The sequence below is a fragment of the Stegastes partitus genome, unplaced genomic scaffold (genome assembly GCF_000690725.1).
Source record: "Stegastes partitus isolate 25-593 unplaced genomic scaffold, Stegastes_partitus-1.0.2 Scaffold647, whole genome shotgun sequence".
NCBI lineage: Eukaryota > Metazoa > Chordata > Actinopteri > Pomacentridae > Stegastes > Stegastes partitus.
In genome coordinates this window covers 1-19,816 of record NW_007578378.1, presented here as the reverse complement: position 1 = coordinate 19,816, position 19,816 = coordinate 1, and the positions used below count along the sequence as shown (strand labels likewise).

The window sequence follows — 19,816 nt, the reverse complement described above, 5'->3', positions numbered from 1 at the left end:
TTTTCCTTTTGAAGGCTCCTGCAACTCTTTCTTTTAAGGTGTCTTGTGTTATATAAATTTGATTTCCTGAATAATGCCTTTTTCTCCATTGCCTGTCCTATTTCTTTTGCCCTTAGGATGTTTCAACTTAGATCCTAACCGTGTATTGGACATTATCTTGGAGGTGTATGAGAGTCGATCGGACCAAGATGAATTCTTTCTGTCCCTTATCAAGTCCTACATGTGTGAGCCACTCACACTTTGCCACATTCTGGGCTTTAAGTTCAAATTCTACCAGGTGAGAATATCAAGAATGGGTGCCGCATAGGAGTTCAATAGTGTTTTCTAAATATGATCCCAAGAATGTATCACTTATGTTTTCTATGATAATTTATCTTTTTTCAGGAGCCCAATGAGGAAACCCCCAAGTCACTTTACCACATTGCTGCTGCTCTGCTTCACCATAACCTGATAGAGCTGGAGGACCTCTACGTACATGTAAGGATGGGAACTGAGAGTCCAGCTATTTACCACATTAGTTAAAAGATCACCATTCAGTTTGCATATACAGGTTCTTTGCTCATGTCAGCCAGAGTTTGGGAACATTGGTAGTGCAAATCTAAAGCCAGTGGTTGTAGCTGACATCAAAAGTGAAGCACTGACACTAATTTCTGTTCTTCTGTGCCATTCCAGCTTATGCCACTAGATGCCACCATCATAGAGGAACACAAACGAGACATCTCAGAGGCCAAGCAGATTGCTCGCAAGCTGGTTATGGTTGTGTTGCCCTCAGAGAAAAATGAAGACAAAGAAAAGGAGAAAGAAAAGGAAGAGGAGAAGAATGAGAGGGTATTCAAGCATTTATTCTCAAATTGTTTGCATATAAATATAAGCCGGTTCTTGAGAAGTGCTTTTAGTAGGACTAAATGATGAGAGTCAAATGATCTGCAAAGATGGAAACGAAGATAATAAATGTAGCAGGACTGGAAGGAAGTGTCCCAGCTATGTCCACTTCCAAAGCATGTCCTGTATCACTTATATTCCAATAAACATGTACAGTAATGGCGTTATATTTTACATAATGCAGGCTAATACTAAAAATTCACATTTACATATTAAATTCCAAAGTTAAGGTTTTGTTAAGGTAAAAAAAAAAAAGTAGGAATTTACACATGCAGTTACCACCTTAAGCTCTTATGACAGGTAAATAACTACATCAACATTTTCCGTCCAGACAGTTTCATTTACTGCAGTGTCATATACCTGAGGTAATATATCATGTTTTCAGCCTTTTAAAAATGATCTAGATCTATCGAGTGTACCGGTCTCACTTAGGTGTGTGACAGCAGCTGTGCTTAGTCTTTCCTTCACAGCTCTGCTCTAACTACCTTATTGAATATTACTTAAACTTGATTTAATAATACGCCGACATTTAGTGCTGCTCTTTTTTTTCTACCTACAGCCACCTGATAACCAGAAGCTCGGTCTGTTGGAGGCGCTGCTTAGGATTGGAGACTGGCACCATGCCCAGAGTATTATGGACCAGATGCCTTCCTTCTATGCTACTTCTCACAAGGCCATTGCACTGGCACTTTGCCAGCTTGTGCACCTGACTGTGGAGCCTCTTTACAGAAGGTGCTAATTTCCATGTTTCACTTACTGCCCGCCATGTGTAGTCAGACCTGAAAGCATGCACAAGCACCTCTTATTTCACAGTTTGAACTTCTCTCGGTTCCAACAGTTCACACATAAAACTCCCGCATAGAATGGGATATGAATAACTTGTTTTTAAAAAAAAAAGAAAAACTGGTTTTGACGCCATACTGTGTTCCAAATAGGGCTGGCGTTCCAAAAGGGGCAAGAGGATGTATAATGCATCCACTAAGGAACAAGCGGGCCCCTCGACCTGCAGAGAGCTTCGAGGACCTACGCAGGGACACATTCAGCATGCTCTGCTACTTAGGCCCTCATCTCTCCCATGACCCTATCCTCTTTGCCAAAATCGTGCGTCTTGGAAAGGGTTTCATGAAAGAGGTACAAACTAACCATTGTGTTATTACATCTGCAGTACAGCCTAGATCTTAGTTTAACTTGTATTTGCTGTTTTTTTTGCTTCTCAGCACCAAAGTGATAGCAGACCTGAGGTCAAAGACAAGATGGTAAGTATAAAACTAAATGTCTTGGTAACTATATGACTGCTGTGATAGCTAATTATTCAGAGTGTGAAAACTCTGTCTGCTGTTTTATCTCTGTAGAATACGTGGCTTTGAGAAACCTATTAATTCTGATCGTGTGCTCATTGCAGGATACATTGTTGAGTTGTTTCCTGAGCATTGCAGACCAGGTGCTACTCCCGTCTCTCTCTCTGATGGAGTGTAATGCTTGCATGTCCGAGGAACTCTGGGGTCTCTTCAAACTCTTTCCCTACCAGCACAGGTGAGATGCACACACAGACTCGCTCACTTGTATCACCTCCTACATGTTGCGCTGTGTAATTGAACTGTTGGGTAGTAAACCCTCAGGCATTGCTCCAGGATGGTGTTTACTAGTTGGCAAGGAAAGCGTAGCATACACAATCAGACTCGATTCTTCAAACCACGCTTGATTGTGCAAGTGAATTCACTGTTTTTGTATGCAAACCATTTTTCTGCTCCCGAGCACTGCTCGAATTGTATTTTTAGCAGCTTTGATTGGACGTTGTGGCACGCCTCTGATGAGCAATGACACTTCACATCCCCAAAGGTTTTGTTTCACTTTTGGTTGTCTGTGTCAGTTTGTCACAGCTAATAAAGCAACTTCCTCGGCTACTGAAGATAGTTACACTTTGTAGATTATTTCATTGTAGTCCTCACTAAGCTGTGTTGACACTGTGAAAGAGAAGATTTGATGTAACCTGGAAATGGACAAGCAGTGCAGCTCGTTTGTGTTTCAGTGTTTTGTACAGGGGGTTGCTCATTGTGTTGACCTTGTGGATGCATGTTATGGGCTTCCCTAATGATTCCTACCAATGTGACACATTGAAAATTGCTTCATTATGTGATTTTTTTTTCAAGTGCAAGTAAGGAAAATAATGTAGAAATTCACCCATAGCAAATTGTCACACATTCAGTATAACAGCAGTTTAGCATAATGCTAGACAGGAGGTGGATATTTTACTATTCATGACCTGCTCTGAATAACAAGCTTGGCAAGCTGACATGTTTTGTTTATGTTAAAAGTGTTTCCCTAAAGCCTGCTGTCCGAGTATGGATTTTTACAGCTATTAAATTGTGCATTCTTGTTACCCTTGATATGTCCTATTCTGCCAATCCTGCCTGTGTTTTGAGTGCTACATAGCTAAACCTTCTGTTTTCTGGGCTTCCTCTGTTCTGTCTATGTTCCCTAAGGTACCGGTTATATGGGCAATGGAAGAACGAGACGTATTCCAGCCATCCACTGTTGGTTAAAGTCAAAGCTCAGACTGTGGAAAGGGCCAAATACATAATGAAGTAAGTCACCTTGTAAAACAAAATGTCTTATTATTCTGCAGGCATCTGCACCCAGTCACAATAACAGACAGACACGCACAAGCCACAATAATTTGGGTTGTGTGAAACGTTTTAGGGAGGGTTTTTTTCCATATTTTAGCACCAACATTCGTTTAAAAAAAACAAAACAAAAAAAAAAACATCACAGAAAGTCTTTTTTCTAAGTTTGTCAAATTCCCTCAGCATCAGACAGGATCCATATCTCCACCACTGTGATTGGTTTGACTGCATGAGAGAGCAAGTGACCTTTGTTTCAAAGACAGAATGCTGCCACTTTAATGGATTGATGTTTTTTTGATTGTTATTTAAAACTTGTGGATATCTATTTTCCCTTCTGATTCAGACACATTCTGTTCGGCAGACTGCTGCTTTATTTGGGAAAGAAAAGTAAACCTTGCTTGAATGGGAAGCCCTTCTCATTCATGCAAGTAGAGTCTTCATTTATTTGGGATATTTCCACCTTTTTGCAGTCTTTTCTGTTAGAATGATGCTGTTCTGGTTACTCTGAATCACACATAACCTGCTATTATCTGTGGTAAGTTAGTCCTGAGGGTGAAAAGCTCCAGGTACTGAAACATTTTGGACAATGATGTTAGGTTTTAACATGCCACACTATCAGCAGATGTTCACCACCATCAAAACATCAAGGCCACCTTGTTTTTTTCAACCTACTGCTGCTCTTATATATGATGTTGTTTGACTTTGAATATCTGGTATTACTGTTGCTTTTCTTTATATATATAAATTTCAAGAGCAAATAACAGTTTCTAAGACTATTAAATGAGTACATTTAAACTGCAAATCTTAAAATAATTGTGAATTTAGTAATATGTTGCTCAGTAGGATTGAATTAAGGAGAGTGTATAAAATCATGCCAAGATGTGTTTTGTTTTTACTACCTATCTCAAGTTAAGCTTTTTTGAAAAGACAGTTTAACGTGATCATCTTGAACAGCACAAGGATTTAAAAGGGGACTTAGTTCTTCTTCTGGGCAGGTTATTATTCTGCTCTGCTATTGAACAAAATCAATGACACTTCTTTTGTCTTAAGCTGACAACCATAAGAGCATTTTCCAACTGCTGTGAAGCTTACAAAAGTGACAGTCTTTGCTTACAGCACTCTTTGTATCGTCATGCGTTTTTTAATCTGCTGTTTCCTATCTTGTGCTTTTTCCCTCCCTAGGCGGTTGACCAAAGAGAATGTGAAACAATCTGGAAGGCAGATTGGCAAGCTGAGCCATAGCAATCCCACCATCCTCTTTGATTATGTAAGTGTAGTTTGCTCTAATTATTTTTGGCATCGAAAGTATAGAAATATACAGTTAAAGCATTTTCAGCTTGAGCAAAGCCAGGCTCTAGTCTGTCTTTACACCGTTGAGCTAATGTTACACCTTCCACGTATGCAATTACACGAGAGTCTGCTTGGGACCGAATGACATAAATTTTGTCATCATATGGTGTATGTGTACCCTCCAATGTTTTGTGGGTCCGTGCAGCCACTAAGCTACAAGGGCACCAATTGCTCATGTGCCAAAAAAAACTAAATGAGCCATGTTGATTTGATGCGTAGTGTGCATGCACAGAATATATAGACGATAATATACTGCATTTGTACAGACTTCAGACTCTTAAGTGGACTAGGAAGTAATTTAAAACAGCTACATGTATCTGCAATGCAGTACAACCAGGCCCTTAAACTTAGCATGAGTTTTTGCTCTGCATCTGTTTTTAACAATTTTCAGTGTCATCTGTGTCTCAATATTCTCTGTAACTCGTCTTTGCCCCGTACTTCATCTGCATTTTCAGACACAACTCTTTTGTAATTGAGTTCATGCCCCAGATTAGTGAATCCTGAAATGTTGATGCACTTGCACTCTAAAGATGACTTGCACAGACTTGTTTGGCCTCTTGTTGGTATTAAGGAGGTATTACCAGGTCAGGTATAGTCTCTGTCCTCTAGAGTTGATAATAATTTATTCCCGCCACTGTCACGTTGTATTCCAGATGCTGTCTCAGATCCAATGGTACGACAACCTCATCGTTCCAGTGGTGGACTCCTTGAAGTACCTTACATCCCTCAACTATGATGTCTTGGCCTGTATCCTACACTGTTTGCGCTTATGCAGTCAGCTAACAACAGACATATGTGTGCGTGCGTGTGTGTGTGTGTGTGTGTGTGTTATTGGAGGCCATGGGCTGTGTAAAGGAGCTGTCTGTCTTTGTTGTTCCACTTAACTCTGTCTTCAGATTGCATCATTGAGGCTCTTGCCAATCCTGAGAAGGAGAAGATGAAGCACGATGACACCACCATCTCGTCGTGGCTTCAGAGTATGTGCCTTCACAGTTAGCCACATCATTCATTTGCATGCAAAAGGAGAGAAACTGTTTGATGTTTTAATGAGTATCTAACATACACCTGTTCCTCTTGTCAACTAAGGCCTGGCAAGTCTGTGTGGAGCCGTGTTCAGAAAATACCCGATTGAGTTGGCTGGCCTTCTTCAATATGTCACCAATCAGCTAAAAGCAGGGAAGAGGTAAGTAGCTCTAAACAGTGTAGTACAAAGAACCTAGGATGACTAGTTTGCAGGATATGCTGAGTCCAAGTTCTCCATTGAGTCTTAATTATTTTATTATCAGTTTTTTAGCTTCAAGTCTCACTATTCATATTGCTGTAACAGTGATAACAATTTTATATGTCTCAAATATAAAAGCATGCTGAACTTCTACAGATTACACTTATTCCTGAATGTGTGTTGAGGGGAGTAGATGGTTGTTTTTGAGGACCCGTGTGTTCTCAGCTTCTCATGTGTGTCCTTTGTTCCTCCTGTTTCTTCAGTTTTGACCTGCTGATCCTGAAGGAGGTAGTGCAGAAAATGGCTGGCATTGAGATCACAGATGAGATGACCTCAGAACAATTAGAGGCCATGACAGGAGGGGAGCAGCTCAAAGCTGAGGTATTATATACAGTAGACTCAGTTGGTTTTTTCCTAATGTATTCTCTTGATCTGTGTGACTACCTTGACCAGTGTTACACCTGACTTCAGATCCATGTCATCATGAATGTGATGTTGTTCGCAGGGTGGCTACTTCGGCCAGATCAGGAACACTAAAAAGTCATCACAGCGTCTGAAGGATGCGCTGCTGGACCACGAACTAGCCCTGCCATTGTGTCTTCTCATGGCTCAGCAGCGAAATGGTGTGGTTTTCTTGGAGGGTGGAGAGAAGCACCTTAAACTTGTGGGTCACCTCTATGACCAGGTATGTAGACGCTCTCCGTGTGTTTACTTTTAAGCTAAACGTTAGCATGTCCTTGCATTTGTCACTGTAATTAAAACAATTTACTAAATGCCTCCTAACAACAAGCATCTAAGACCCTGCTGACATGATTGTTTGTCTTCCTGCAGTGTCATGACACATTGGTGCAGTTTGGTGGCTTTTTGGCCTCCAACCTCAGCACAGAGGACTACATCAAGCGCGTTCCCTCTATCGACATCCTTTGCAACCAGTTCCACACTCCACACGATGCTGCGTTCTTTCTGTCTCGGCCGATGTATGCCCATCAGATTTTGGTAAGTGAACTCTCAGTTTTTCTTGCCTTTAAACTGTGTTATTGGAACAAAAATGTAGGAACTCTGTAATGCAGGCTTTAAAATGAAGGAAGATGAAGTCACCTTGCTATAATATCTAACAATAAATTTTATAATTACAAAAAATGTTCTCTAACTACATGCTCTGTATTTACAGTCTAAGTACGATGAACTTAAGAAGGCAGAAAAAGGAAACCGGCAGCAGCAGAAGGTACATAAGTATGTGGCAGCCTGTGAACAGGTCATGACACCGGTGCATGAGGCCGTGGTATCCCTTCATCCAGCCAGGGTCTGGGATGATCTCCGCCCTCAGTTCTACGCCACCTTCTGGTCCCTCACCATGTACGACTTGGCCGTGCCGCACACTGCCTACGATCGTGAGGTCAACAAGCTCAAGACCCAGATCAAGGCCATTGAGGAGAACCCTGAGATAGTAAGCAGTTGGTTTGACAGTTATCGGCAAACATACAGCAGCTTTTACATTTCACACTCGGCTGATGCAATTGTGTTGCGGGGCTTACAGTATTTGCAGCAGTGAAATTCCTGTACATTTAAATCACAAAGAACAGCTAATACAAAGGATTGCAAGAATATTGAGACTGAGATTTTAAAGTGATTGTATAAGAGAGAAGTGCTTGTGTGATGAGCATTATAGCCCATTGTCTGTGTGTATTTGTTATGTGACTATTGTTATGGTTTCCTTTTTAATGTAGCCCTTGAATAAGAAAAAGAAGGAGAAGGAACGCTGCACGGCCCTGCAGGAAAAACTACAGGAGGAGGAGAAGAAGCAGCTGGAGCACGTCCAAAGAGTTTTACACCGCCTCAAACTGGAGAAAGACAACTGGTTGTTGGCCAGTAAGTACCCTAATGTTTGGCACTATTGATGTATTTAGCTCAGCGTGTGCACAGCCTTCTACAATGCTCTGAAGTCTGAGAGAAGAAAACACTGCATTTGAATTTAAGCTCTTTTAACCGCGAGACAAATTTACATTTTGTTAGTCTGGTGCCTCTGAAATGAACATGCAATGGATGGAGGAACATTATCAGAAGTACATAACAGATGATTAAGACTGTTCATGTAGTGAAAGTGGTCATCCATACAAAGCTGATGAGGTCACAGCGATGATCACAGCATCAGTGTTGGACATAAATCTAATGTTTGTTGTTCTTTCTATGTCACTAATACATCTCTAAATGCTTCATGACAGAATCCACAAAGAACGAGACCATAACAAAGTTCCTGCAGCTCTGTCTGTTCCCTCGCTGCATCTTCTCTTCCATCGACGCCGTTTACTGTGCCCGCTTTGTCGAGCTGGTCCATCAGCAAAAGACGCCCAACTTTTGCACTCTCCTGTGCTATGACAGGGTAAGACTTGCATAAATACTCAGACTAATACACTTAGGATGATGGTAATTAACTGCATTTTTACAGCGGTCTTCTTAACCCTATATAAGTGCTTTAGAAAGAAAAAATAATAAACATTAATAATGTGATTAATGAAGTAGGCGAACGTAGGCTCCAATTTTGCCCTCTCAGCAAAACAGAAGAAATAGAAATATCCATTAAAATAACTAGACTAAATGTAAGTGTCGGAAAATTCACTGAGTGGTTCAATGACCACTCAAGTGCACCATCAAATTAAAGCAGGATGCTTAATAACCTCTGGCCCGTTAAGACCACTTATGCAAAATTTAGTCAGACAGACCACAGTTAAGTGCAGCTCTGAAATATTGAGCATAAAAGCTTTGATGTACTACTTTGTTAAATTATGTAGACTTTTCCTTATTCCAAATATTTACTTTATACTTTGTTGTTTGAGTAAAAGTTCTCCATTGTGTCTCTCGGCAGGTGTTCTCTGCTATCATTTATACTGTGGCCAGCTGTACGGAGAATGAATCTCACCGCTACGGACGCTTCCTGTGCTGCATGTTGGAAACGGTGACCCGCTGGCACAGTGACCGTGCAACCTATGAGAAGGTGAGCAGTTCAGCCACTTCTCTACACCTGCATTGTTTCTTTATTTGTGACAGTTTCAATGTAAAATGAGCTGGGTCTGAATTCATCACCTCTCTTTTTTGCTCACAGGAGTGCGTCAACTACCCCGGCTTCCTGACCATCTTCAGAGCCACAGGCTTTGATGGCGGAAACAAAGCTGATCAACTAGATTACGAAAACTTCAGGCATGTGGTGCATAAATGGCACTACATGTTGACTAAAGTGAGCTGCCCCTCTTTATCATTATTGTTCTTTTTGAATATTCTCTTTAGATAATGACAGTCAGAGCTTTAAAAGGTGTGTATTTATCTGTAATCGTGTCTTCTGTTTCTGCTCCAACCAGGCTTCAGTTCACTGCCTGGAAACAGGAGATTACACCCACATCCGGAACATCCTAATCGTGCTCACCAAGATCCTGCCCTGCTACCCAAAGGTCCTCAACCTGGGCCAGGCGCTGGAATGCCGTGTTCACAAGATCTGCCTTGAGGAGAAGGATAAGAGGCCAGACCTCTATGCCTTAGCAATGGGGTAACACAGCATTGTGTGCTGCTCAGCTCTGTGTGGAGCATACAGTTAACATCTATATTATCAAGTGTGGTAATAACATGCGAAGACGGGGCCTTAAAGAAAAATGTAATCTGTTCAGACACATAGCAGGTGGTGACTGTAGCCTAGATGTTTGAGTGTTGTTATGAAAATAGATGGTTAGACAGGCTGTTAACAGTTTGCAAGATGGTTGGCGCATTGTATTTTTAGCACTGGAGTGGAGAGGGTTTTTCTCAGGTGTCTGTAATTGAGCCTTTGAGTATTACTCAAGTGTCGCTTTACAAGAATAATATGGTGTAGCCACCATAAATCGATAGAATGTGGGATCCCTGATATAGTGTCAAGTCAATAAAGGTACATAGCAAGTCTAATTCCTGCTTTACATCTGCAAGATAGCACACAGACTGCACTTCTGATAGGAACAAATTCTTTTCAGTGAAAGCTTTACTGAAGTGGATACTAATCACTACAACTGTGAGTGCTTGTGTTAAGCCATGTTTATGATCAGACAAGTACTCAGGGGTTTTGTATTAGCTGGGAGTTGCTGTGCTGATAAAGCTTAATTACATATTTTCCTCTCTCTGAGAGTTAAATCTTTGCACCGTGTGACACTCAGAAGTTCTTTCGAGGCTTTGTATCTGCTTTTTGCAAATTCCTTTATGCGTCTTGCAGTTATTCAGGACGGTTGAAAAGCCAGAAGGTGCACATGGTCCCTGAGAATGAGTTTCACCACAAGGAGCAGCCAGCACGCAGTGCCACACCTGCCAGTCAACAGAACGGCCCCGGCAGCACAGGCAAGCCTGCCACCAGCACAAGCAAGACCGAGGAGGGGACGTCAGAGGATGGCGGTGAGTGACTTAGAACATGTCAAGTCAGTTCTGAACAGTGATTTGACAGTTGTGTTGAGTTCACAAGGAAGGAACCAGGTGTTTAACTTCAATCCTGTCTCTGCAGTTCCTTTGCCACTGCTGAATAATTCTGTTTTAAACATTTTAATTATGGTTTATTTAGTCTGACAAAAATTAAAACACTTAAGCTTGCGTTGTTGTCGTGTTTGTATCTGCAGTATTATTTTCTTACTGAAAGTGCAACAAAAATAAAAATAGTAAATTGAATGTCGTAACATTTTAACACTGAGGTCCTTGTATGAAGTTTTTCAGTTTGCAGCAGTGCTTGTGCGTTTGTTGTTAGAACTTGTTTTACACTGATGCTAAAATTCCAAACATACATATCAGACATTTTAATAAATCATCAAACTGTTCTTGGCTTGTTTTTATGCAGATCGGGGCAAGGATAAATCTCAGGGGACCACAAAGCCAGTGAATAAAGCCAACAGTGCAGCAGCCAAAGTGACCACCAGCAACGGGAACGGTGCTCTCAACAGGTAAGAACATCAAGACCTGTTTTGACACTATGATGTCTTAAACAAGGCTAAAAACAGAAATGATTACAGATCATTGTGCAGTTAAACAGTTAAAATCAACAGTGTTGTTTGAAACATTTATAAATAAATTTTCCCCTCTGCAGCACCAAAGCTGTTAAAGAGCGGGACGACAAAGAGAAGAGCGGGAAGGAGAAAAAAGAGAAAAAAGAAAAGACACCAGGCAGCACTCCCGAGACAAAGGCGGAGAACCGTCGGGAGAAGCAGAGAGACGAGAGAGCAGGGAAGGACGAGCGGGTGGCACGTGAGGGTAAGGAGAAGACCCCCAAGGCAGACAGGGAGAAAGCAAAGCCAGACGAGAAGAGCAGCAAAGACGACAAGGCCAAAGCCGGAAACGGGGAGCCAATGGAACCGTCCAGAGAGCGTGATGCCATCAAGGAGTCCAAGAGCAAGGAGAAAGGAGACAGGAGTGCTGTGGCTGGGTCCCTCAAGTCACCAGTTCCCAGATCAGAGTCAGCTGAATCTGAGAGGGGTAAGAAGCCTTTTTGGTTGTCTGTTATACTGCTGTGTTCTCTACCCAGCTCTTGAAATGTTTACTTACTTTTCACCTACACTGTCAGGCCTCAAACAGTCTCATGAAAAAGGCTAGAGCAGTATTTCCAACTTGGAGAGAGTTGAGAATAGTTATTTACTCACCCCTTGTAACCCGTCAGCCAGCATTGAATGGATCGATGTAGAGTTGACTGAATGGTTGAGTGCACAAATTAACCCAAGTTTCACTCCTCTTCACTTGACAGATCACAAAAGACGAAAGCTCGACAGTCACTCTTCCCCGTCCCACTCCTCGTCTGTTAAGGTTAGTATGGCTTGAGGAAGGCTGTGCCCGTTTCTTCTCTATCTGCCGGAGCATTCCCTGCCGTTGCACATTCCAGCAGCCCTGAAGATCATCAAGGAGATTGTCGTTCATGCAGGCACGGCATCTGGATATCCCAACCATATCCATGGGAGTTGGAAAGCATTCCATGGACATCAGCATAATATTTTGCAGAATGGGGAGAACTCCCCTCAAGGACTTAACCAAGAGAATATTGTGTATATTGAGTATTTTCATATTGAAATATTTACCTATTTTCATATTAATGAAAGCAGTCAGTGTGCCTTGGGAAGAAAGAAATTTTTTAAGCATTTCTATATTCCGTGTGGAGTTTTTGCTTTTTTGAGAATAATATTCACCTGAAGTAAAATGGCTTGCCAAATCAAGAGCTCTCCAAAGGCAAAGTTTGTTTTTTGTTTTTTTCACTGGGAGCAGTGTTTTACTACTTGAAATGGTGCCCAAGATTTTTTCCCTCGTTTTTGTGAGCTGCGAAGATTCCCTGGTTTAAAGTGATGTAAAGTAATCTCCCGTCAACGTCCCCGGATGCTGCACAGAGATGGAAGGTGTCCAGCAAACCACTCTGCTGTATGAGTGCCTCTGCCGCGGCTGAGTCATCGGTCCCTCTTCTGTCTACGCTTGTTCAAACGGCCTGCATGCAGCCTCCACGCCACGTGACGTGTGTCCAGTCAGTCCCGCCGGCCCCCCTACAACGCTGTCCCTACAACTACCAGCCATCAGCATCTACAGTCGTACTACCTCCTGGCAAGCGTTGAGTGGAATATCAGAGCCACCAGCAACTGAGATCAACGGAGAAAATGAATGTTGCAGTTTTGAATCAGCCAAAAATGCAGAGGAAAATAAGCCTGCCCCTTCAAAGAGAGAGAGTGAGGGAGAGAGTGGGCGAAGCCTGAATCGTCTGGAGCGTTGCCCAAACCGCTGGAAGCTTGTGATAGGTCTTTATTTTACCCTTCCACCAGAGAAATAGGCTCCATGTGTCTTATCCATTCCTGAACTGTAAGTGACAGCAACAGTTACCTATGTAGGGATGCAGTCAAGCACATAAGAATTGAGTGATTTGTCTTATACACACACACAGGCACACACATACATGTTATGATTAAAGCACTTGCACTTTAAACATATTGAAATACCAGCTGCGCTGTAGGACTTATATATTATGCTGTCTGAAATTGCAGACATGTCTGTAGTAATAAGACTAGCAGTTATTTCATATATGCTCAGGGTTTTTCTATTTTAAGTATTGACATTCCAGATGTTGAGCCTATGAACTCTCCTCTATGTAATAACCTTGTCAAAGCCTTAGTCCTTAAAGGTCAGAGGTCAAGGGAGAAGTATGCTGTTGGTCCGGCCAGCCCCGACTCCCCACCCCCTCACCCCTTCTTCCAACTCTCTACTGCTGTCTGACAACCTCCTCCCAATCCCCCACCCCCTCCCAGCTCATCTGTCATCTCCATTCATCCTTACAGGACAATAACAACGAACCCAAGGAGGCCACATCCAAGGTTTGAACTGATTCTTACACCTTCTCTTAGACCGTCTGTTTTCTTTGTTCAGCTGTCACAAACTTTGAACAGCTGCTGACATGAAATTCAATCATGTTAGATTACATGTGATTGTCTCAAACCATGCACTTTTTTTTTATTGTTACACTGTAATAAGTGAAGTAATAGGTGATTGTTGATCATCAAAGCTGCATTATTTTATATTTTTTGTCACTTAGGGGCAGCAGGTTAAAAAACAAACAAACTATCTGACATCATAACCTTTAGAAAGTTGTTATGGCAAACGTTTTTGCAATATCCTTTTTAGGCAACCTCCCTGCATCTTGTAGATTGATGTTTCTGACCTGACAGTCGTGTAATAGCACTTCACTTTCCACCAGTTTTTAAAAAAGCACCTTAAGATGCTCCACAGTGTTACAGTTGTTCACTCCTGGGTCTGGTTTTTGATACAGAGAAGGTCAGTCAGGCAGAAAACAGTTGCCTGCTGCTGCTGGAAACTAGGTTGAGGAGAGCGTAGTTTGCAGGATGTACAACCCAAAACAATTTGTCAAAGAGCCTAAGCAGCTCTCTAAATCTGTGGACGACTGCAGTCAGGTTATAATTCTCTTTGCGAGCAACCCCTTTCCCATTAATTGCAGTCATGGAGGATTTTTAACACAAAAATATTGCAGCCTTCGTGTCTGAGATAGTAGCAGTCACTTGAAAATGCTCAGCAGCCTCATTCCATGATTCATTCCATAATAGAATCATATTTAATCAATTTTTGACAAATAACTGTGCACAACAAAAATCCTCAAAATTAATTTAGACACAAATTAGTTTTGAAAAATACACAAAGGTGTAGCATTAACACCAATCAGCGTCTTGGCGTCTTTTTGAGGTTTGTTTGTCACAAAAAGCAAACACGTTGGATGTAATTAGGTTTTCAGATGAACAGAAAAGTTCAAATCCCAACAAACACACCTAAATTGTACAAACACAAAAAGGCACATTATTAGTATTCTCCATCATCAAGTGAATATTTAATTGAGACAGTCATTTAGCCTTGTGTCTGTGTGAACTATGCTCAGTTACATAACTAATACAGCGCAATGGAGTCGTGATACATGCTACCCTGACGAAGAATGTTTTGAGAAAGTGTTGATTCAACTGTAACGTTGTGAAAACCATAATTATACAATAATAATATAATATAATTATACAGACCATTCACGGGACAGGTGTGTGGGGAAAGTATCTTTTTAGTGACTACACAGCAGAGCATGTACAGTGTAGGGTCGGGGCGAAGCAAGACGTTGAGCTTTCATCTTGGGACAACACAGCGCTGTGAAACTTCTTCTCCACGTTTGTGTGATATGAGTACACTGAAGTATAAAGGATACATGTACTAAGCAACAGTCTGACGGTAGTTAATGACATGTAAAGGCTATTGGAGTGATCAAGATGAGGTGGAACCCCAGTTTGATAAAAAGCAGTCATCTCCTGTATACAGGTAGTCTAACTGGGAAAAAAAATAGATTTTTGATCACTCATTAAAGGGCTGTGCACACTTTGCATAAAACATAATAAGACTGGTCCGTTTCTATGTTGGCAGCATTGATCTGTGACACACTGGTCAAACACCTGATGTAGCCAGTTGCACTGATGTTAATGTAAGTGTAGTGCTGCAGCATCTTCTCCATGAACAACCCGCCTAAGCTACGCCTTCCCTTCAGTAGAGCCACAGGATGAGGTGATTGTGCAGTGTGTAGTTTGTGATGCTGCGGAATTGCATTGGTCATAATATGGATGACTGCAGGTTAAATCAAAGAAACTCCACTCCAATAAAATATCAAGTCCTTGTGGGTTGGATGCATTATAAACTTACAGCTTAAAATCTCTAGTGTTCCACTGAGCGTCCTCTGTTATCATGACAAACATCACAGCCACTGAACAGCATGTGTCTGTTCAGCACCTTATTTCTTGCTGGACTTATTTCCACATCCAAATTCTGCAAAAAGAAATTCATATAACCTGTATGGTACGATACCTCTATTTAATGCTTTTAGACAGCGTACTAACATTTAATAAATTATTTCTTACATTAATTATATAATAAAAATAATAGCTGTATAGAATTGGAAATTCATTTTTGATTATAATGTTCATAATCTGTCAGTTCTATTTTGTTCTGTTACCTTCATGTGTTTCACTGTGTTGTTATTCATTCATTATACATTTCAGTTATACATAAATAAAAACACTCCGTCCGACTACATTATGGTGTGTTATGACCATGTTGTTATTGTTAATGTGCTAAATAAAGGGAACTGTTGATGCTTTTTTAAAGAGGTCCTGCTTTATGTAGGGCTGGACCCGAATAGCTGACTATTTGTTCATTGTGCTGGAATCAGGATATCAATTTTGATCGGAAGCGGTGCCGTGATCGCTGACCTAATAACCTAAACTGGTCTTTGTAGCCAAAGGCTGCCTGTGCGTCCTGCCCACTTCCAGCCATTGGCGCCTAACCACACACACACACACACACACACACGAACCGAATACCCACCTGCCGCCACCACCATGCGGCACCCCCAAATATTCGGGATATTCGTCATTAATTGGGGGCGAATATCCGGAGAACACAAATTGCTATTGGGACCAGCCCTAGCTTTATGTAGGAAAGTCGTGTTTGATTAAAGACCGGTTGACTGTGTACATGTAGAACTTCACAGTGATGTAATGAATGAACTTCATCCTGTCGTCTGTCAGCTTCATCGATTCTGCATCAGTAGTTGTGCAACGACGACACTTTGCTGCTTTCTTTCATTCTGTCTTTCATCAGTCTTCCAGGTTGTTTACCATTTTCCAGTTCTCCTGTGCTTTTATTTTTATTTTTTTTGTCAGTTGTTGTGATAGATGTTTTTTTTTTTTTTTTGAACTTCATTGTCATTTTCTCAGTTCCATGGTCTCCTCTTTGTTCCTCATGTCTACGAGCAGATCCACCTCAATGTAAATCTCAACTCCAGCCCCACTGAGTTACATAAGAGGGATCAATGCAATGCAGTCCAGTCCACCGCCGCCCACTAGGACCTTAGTAACAAACATCAAGTACAATCATCGCCTTTTTAAACAATTGGAAATGTGTAAACTTGCTAAGTGTTATTTATGGCAGAGCTGTTGTATTGGACTGCATTAGGTTTCACTGCTTCACCTAATAACATGTAAATGTTGCTCAATAGGTGGAACTGTTTACATCAATGTGACGTTTCACCCTCCTTTTTTTTTACCCTTGTGGGTTATTTATTTGTAACAAGATATTAGAAATTTGTAGTAACAAGTGATTATAAAGGCACTCCTGGCTCCGCTAAACTGTTGTGTTTGTTTCGCTCTCTTCATATGTAAATGTTTTTGCAGCACCACATCAACTACAATTCAGTTGCCCGGTCCAAGAGCAGAGAGAGGGAGATGGAGAAGAAAGATTCAGAGAACACACAAGGCCGATCCAAAGAGAAGAAAGAAGAAAAGGATCGCAAAGACAGGAAAAGAGTCAGTATTTCACTGCACTTTGTTACATTAGCTTTTGGGAAAAGTTAGGATACAATTAGTCGGACGAGAAGTTGCAAGAAAGGATGTATTTTCATACATGGAAGCTGTTGTTGTCACTGTCACAGAACGGTCCGGTTGTTTTCTGTGTTAACCGATGTTGTTCCTCTTTTAGGACCACGCTGTCAACGACCGCGAGACAAGCCAAGAATCCAAACGCAGGAAGGACGAGAACGGCACCAGTGAGTGTTTTAGTCTTGGCAAATGTGAAGTAGCCGTCAGCCCAGCAGGTAATAAAAACACTAAATGAAGTAAATATTGTCGTCCCAGATTCCTCCAAAAACAGCAAGAGCACAAGTCCTTCCTGCGACTCCCCACTGTCCGCTGAAAAGGAGAAGAGCAAAAGATCCAAATCATCCAGTAAAGAGAAGGCCGAGTCTGTGAAACCTGAACGGACGTCCTCTGGAGGCAAAAAGGTCAGACGAGCTTTTCACCCTCCAACACTCTCACGCTCTGTAGAACCCTCTCCTCTTGCCGCTAGAGAACTTTTTCAGCTTCCATTACTTGACTAAAACACACTGATGTAAATGTGCTCATATTTCCATTACTAAAGACCAGCTTTGTTCTTGTGCTACAGGAGTCCAGACACGATAAAGAGAAGTCTGAAAAGAAAGAAAAAAGGGACAGCAGCGGAGGAAAGGAAGAGAAAAAGCAATATCCTTAAATGTCGTGTGACGCCTAAATCATAGCTGTGGTTATTTGGTATCGTTTGTTGTGGAGAGTTTCTTGTTTTAAGGCGTGGAGTCTCGTAAGTTGCCGTCCTTTTACTTCACTGCTCTCGTCAACCACGGCGACCTGGGTTACCTGCTGCACTCAAACCCTCGTTTTTTGGTCAAACTTTAGCGAACTGTTGTATCAAAGTATCTTCAGTGCAGCTGCCCCCAACACGAAATTAGTTTTCCATTTTGTTTCCATTATGCGAGAATTACTTCCATTTTTATCTCTCGTGTGTCACTAAACACACTCAGATCCAATAAATGTTGCGGCAGATGCCATATTGCACTGAAGAGCCAGCCAACAGGACTTGCTTGTAAACATAATTAGCAAGCTAATCCTCATCCTATAACCATTTGACTTGTCTAATTTGAGCATCTCACTGTACGCTCATTTCTGGCCTCCATATCTGCAGCCCCCCTCTGATACAGTGTTCCAATCTAAACCCATCACGTGCTCTTTAACGTGGACCTCATAATTCCAAACAGCCATATCGTCCGGGTCCCTTTTCTGCTCAGTCACTTATTACACACTGGCACTCGATGAGTTTTAATGTTTTTGAGATTTCCTGTAAATGGGCTTCTCTCTGGAAGATGACACAACACATGACAATCAATAATTCAGCGCTCAACAGCAGTTCAGTCGGATTAACTCAGAGTTTCCCTTAACAATCACACTCATAAATCCTCTGACAAGCACAGATAATGTGCACTAATCAGTGAAGGTAAGATGCATTCAGCTCCTCTGTGAACAGCTCTTGAACTCGCTGCATGCGACGTGTCTAATGCATTTTCTGTCCTCTGCTTTGATCCACGTGTGCCACTGCAGAGCTGGAGAAGCTGTGCTTTTATCTGCGAGACATCTGCAACTCCATCTGTACTGTTCTTAACTTGTACTCTTATTTCTGCCTGTTTTTGTTTTTCTGTAAACTCCCATCCAGAGTATCGATAGCTGTAGTTATCTTAACATGCAGAACACGCCATTGTTTTTCCTTTTCAAACTACAGTCAGCCAGCTGAAATGTTCTCTCTTTTTTTTTTGTTCATTTCTTTTTTATTATTCAATATGAGCACAACGTGCTGCTGTAATCACAGTGTTATTATTATTATTCTAACTAGAAATGTGGTTACTGTATGAAATGATCTCTTCGTAGCATCTGGTCATGGATTCAATAATCCCATGCTTGAAAATGTGTATTTTTTTTGTACGTTGTCAGGCTTTGCTTTTGGCTCGTTTTATTGGAGTTAACATGCTTTCTGTACTCACTTACCTCATATCCTTTTGAGATACTTAGATACTTTTTATTTATTTATCTCCACCTTTTAATCCGAGTAAGACAGTAGGTGTAAGTGAGGAAAATGATACAAAGGACCAGTTTGTATATTGTGTACAATAATAAAGACGGTAACATGAACTTCACATCATGTTATTTCTTTTGTTTTTTTCTTTCGTTCTTTCTTTTTGATGTCCCATACAGTTCTTTTGTGATTTTGTGTTAATGAGGTTTTTACATAATTTATAAAAATGTCAGTTCAACCTTGAGTCAAATGTAGAATTGTAAAAAAATAAAAATAAAAATCACACACAAAAATCTGACGCTCTGTACTCCAAATGCAACTGTTTCGAAATGACTTTTGGAGATTTTATCTGCTGTACTCAATGAGTGTAAGCTTTTTTTTTTTTTATAAAAACAAAACAAAAAAAAACGAAACCCAATAAATAATAGTTTTCCTAGTGTGTCACTTTGATATTGTCTCCTACTTTTCTTTCTTTTCACAAACACAGAAGTGATGGATGATAGAAACAGACACTTTAAAACCTACACGTGAGCCGACATTTAGACTGTCTTTGTGTTCTTAGCTGTTGGACTCAAACACATTCAGGTGATGCAGGTTAAGCTTGACAAATGGCTGGAGGTTTACATTTTGACAGCTAATTTTCTCGTGCTTGTCATTGACCAAATCCTGTTCTGTGTTTATTGGTCAAATTACTTCTGTCTTCAGCAGGTTTTCTGATGTCGTGTTCTAGAAAGGACCTGCCAAGAAAAACACTTAAAACACAAACAATCAAAATTAAAGCCACAAGCGGCATTTGACGGGTCCTCGC

The 19,816-nt window shown here is 41.1% G+C and overlaps 1 protein-coding gene across 3 annotated transcripts in view; it reads left to right on the top strand.

Moving 5' to 3' along the window:
* Nucleotides 1-19,458, top strand: part of thoc2 (THO complex 2) — a 26,408-nt gene extending 6,950 nt beyond the window's left edge. Inside the window, exons 8-39 of one of the 3 annotated variants that reach the window (XM_008289936.1) lie at nucleotides 117-277; nucleotides 385-477; nucleotides 673-828; nucleotides 1,442-1,614; nucleotides 1,818-2,013; nucleotides 2,100-2,138; nucleotides 2,285-2,415; nucleotides 3,366-3,467; nucleotides 4,689-4,773; nucleotides 5,510-5,603; nucleotides 5,753-5,833; nucleotides 5,943-6,039; nucleotides 6,342-6,459; nucleotides 6,584-6,763; nucleotides 6,910-7,074; nucleotides 7,250-7,525; nucleotides 7,806-7,947; nucleotides 8,301-8,458; nucleotides 8,942-9,070; nucleotides 9,179-9,310; nucleotides 9,432-9,616; nucleotides 10,307-10,482; nucleotides 10,916-11,018; nucleotides 11,162-11,547; nucleotides 11,813-11,871; nucleotides 13,377-13,412; nucleotides 16,809-16,940; nucleotides 17,113-17,179; nucleotides 17,250-17,413; nucleotides 17,575-17,651; nucleotides 18,389-18,435; nucleotides 18,540-19,458. In XM_008289936.1, coding sequence (XP_008288158.1) covers nucleotides 117-277; nucleotides 385-477; nucleotides 673-828; nucleotides 1,442-1,614; nucleotides 1,818-2,013; nucleotides 2,100-2,138; nucleotides 2,285-2,415; nucleotides 3,366-3,467; nucleotides 4,689-4,773; nucleotides 5,510-5,603; nucleotides 5,753-5,833; nucleotides 5,943-6,039; nucleotides 6,342-6,459; nucleotides 6,584-6,763; nucleotides 6,910-7,074; nucleotides 7,250-7,525; nucleotides 7,806-7,947; nucleotides 8,301-8,458; nucleotides 8,942-9,070; nucleotides 9,179-9,310; nucleotides 9,432-9,616; nucleotides 10,307-10,482; nucleotides 10,916-11,018; nucleotides 11,162-11,547; nucleotides 11,813-11,871; nucleotides 13,377-13,412; nucleotides 16,809-16,940; nucleotides 17,113-17,179; nucleotides 17,250-17,413; nucleotides 17,575-17,651; nucleotides 18,389-18,416 — 4,121 coding nt within the window. In that variant the 3' untranslated portion in view covers nucleotides 18,417-18,435; nucleotides 18,540-19,458. Of the gene's footprint in view, nucleotides 1-116; nucleotides 278-384; nucleotides 478-672; nucleotides 829-1,441; nucleotides 1,615-1,817; nucleotides 2,014-2,099; nucleotides 2,139-2,284; nucleotides 2,416-3,365; nucleotides 3,468-4,688; nucleotides 4,774-5,509; nucleotides 5,604-5,752; nucleotides 5,834-5,942; nucleotides 6,040-6,341; nucleotides 6,460-6,583; nucleotides 6,764-6,909; nucleotides 7,075-7,249; nucleotides 7,526-7,805; nucleotides 7,948-8,300; nucleotides 8,459-8,941; nucleotides 9,071-9,178; nucleotides 9,311-9,431; nucleotides 9,617-10,306; nucleotides 10,483-10,915; nucleotides 11,019-11,161; nucleotides 11,548-11,812; nucleotides 11,872-13,376; nucleotides 13,413-16,808; nucleotides 16,941-17,112; nucleotides 17,180-17,249; nucleotides 17,414-17,574; nucleotides 17,652-18,388 lie in introns of all 3 variants that reach the window. The other 2 variants (XM_008289937.1, XM_008289935.1) reach the window with 2 other exon arrangements.
* Nucleotides 19,459-19,816: the final 358 nt, after the last annotated feature.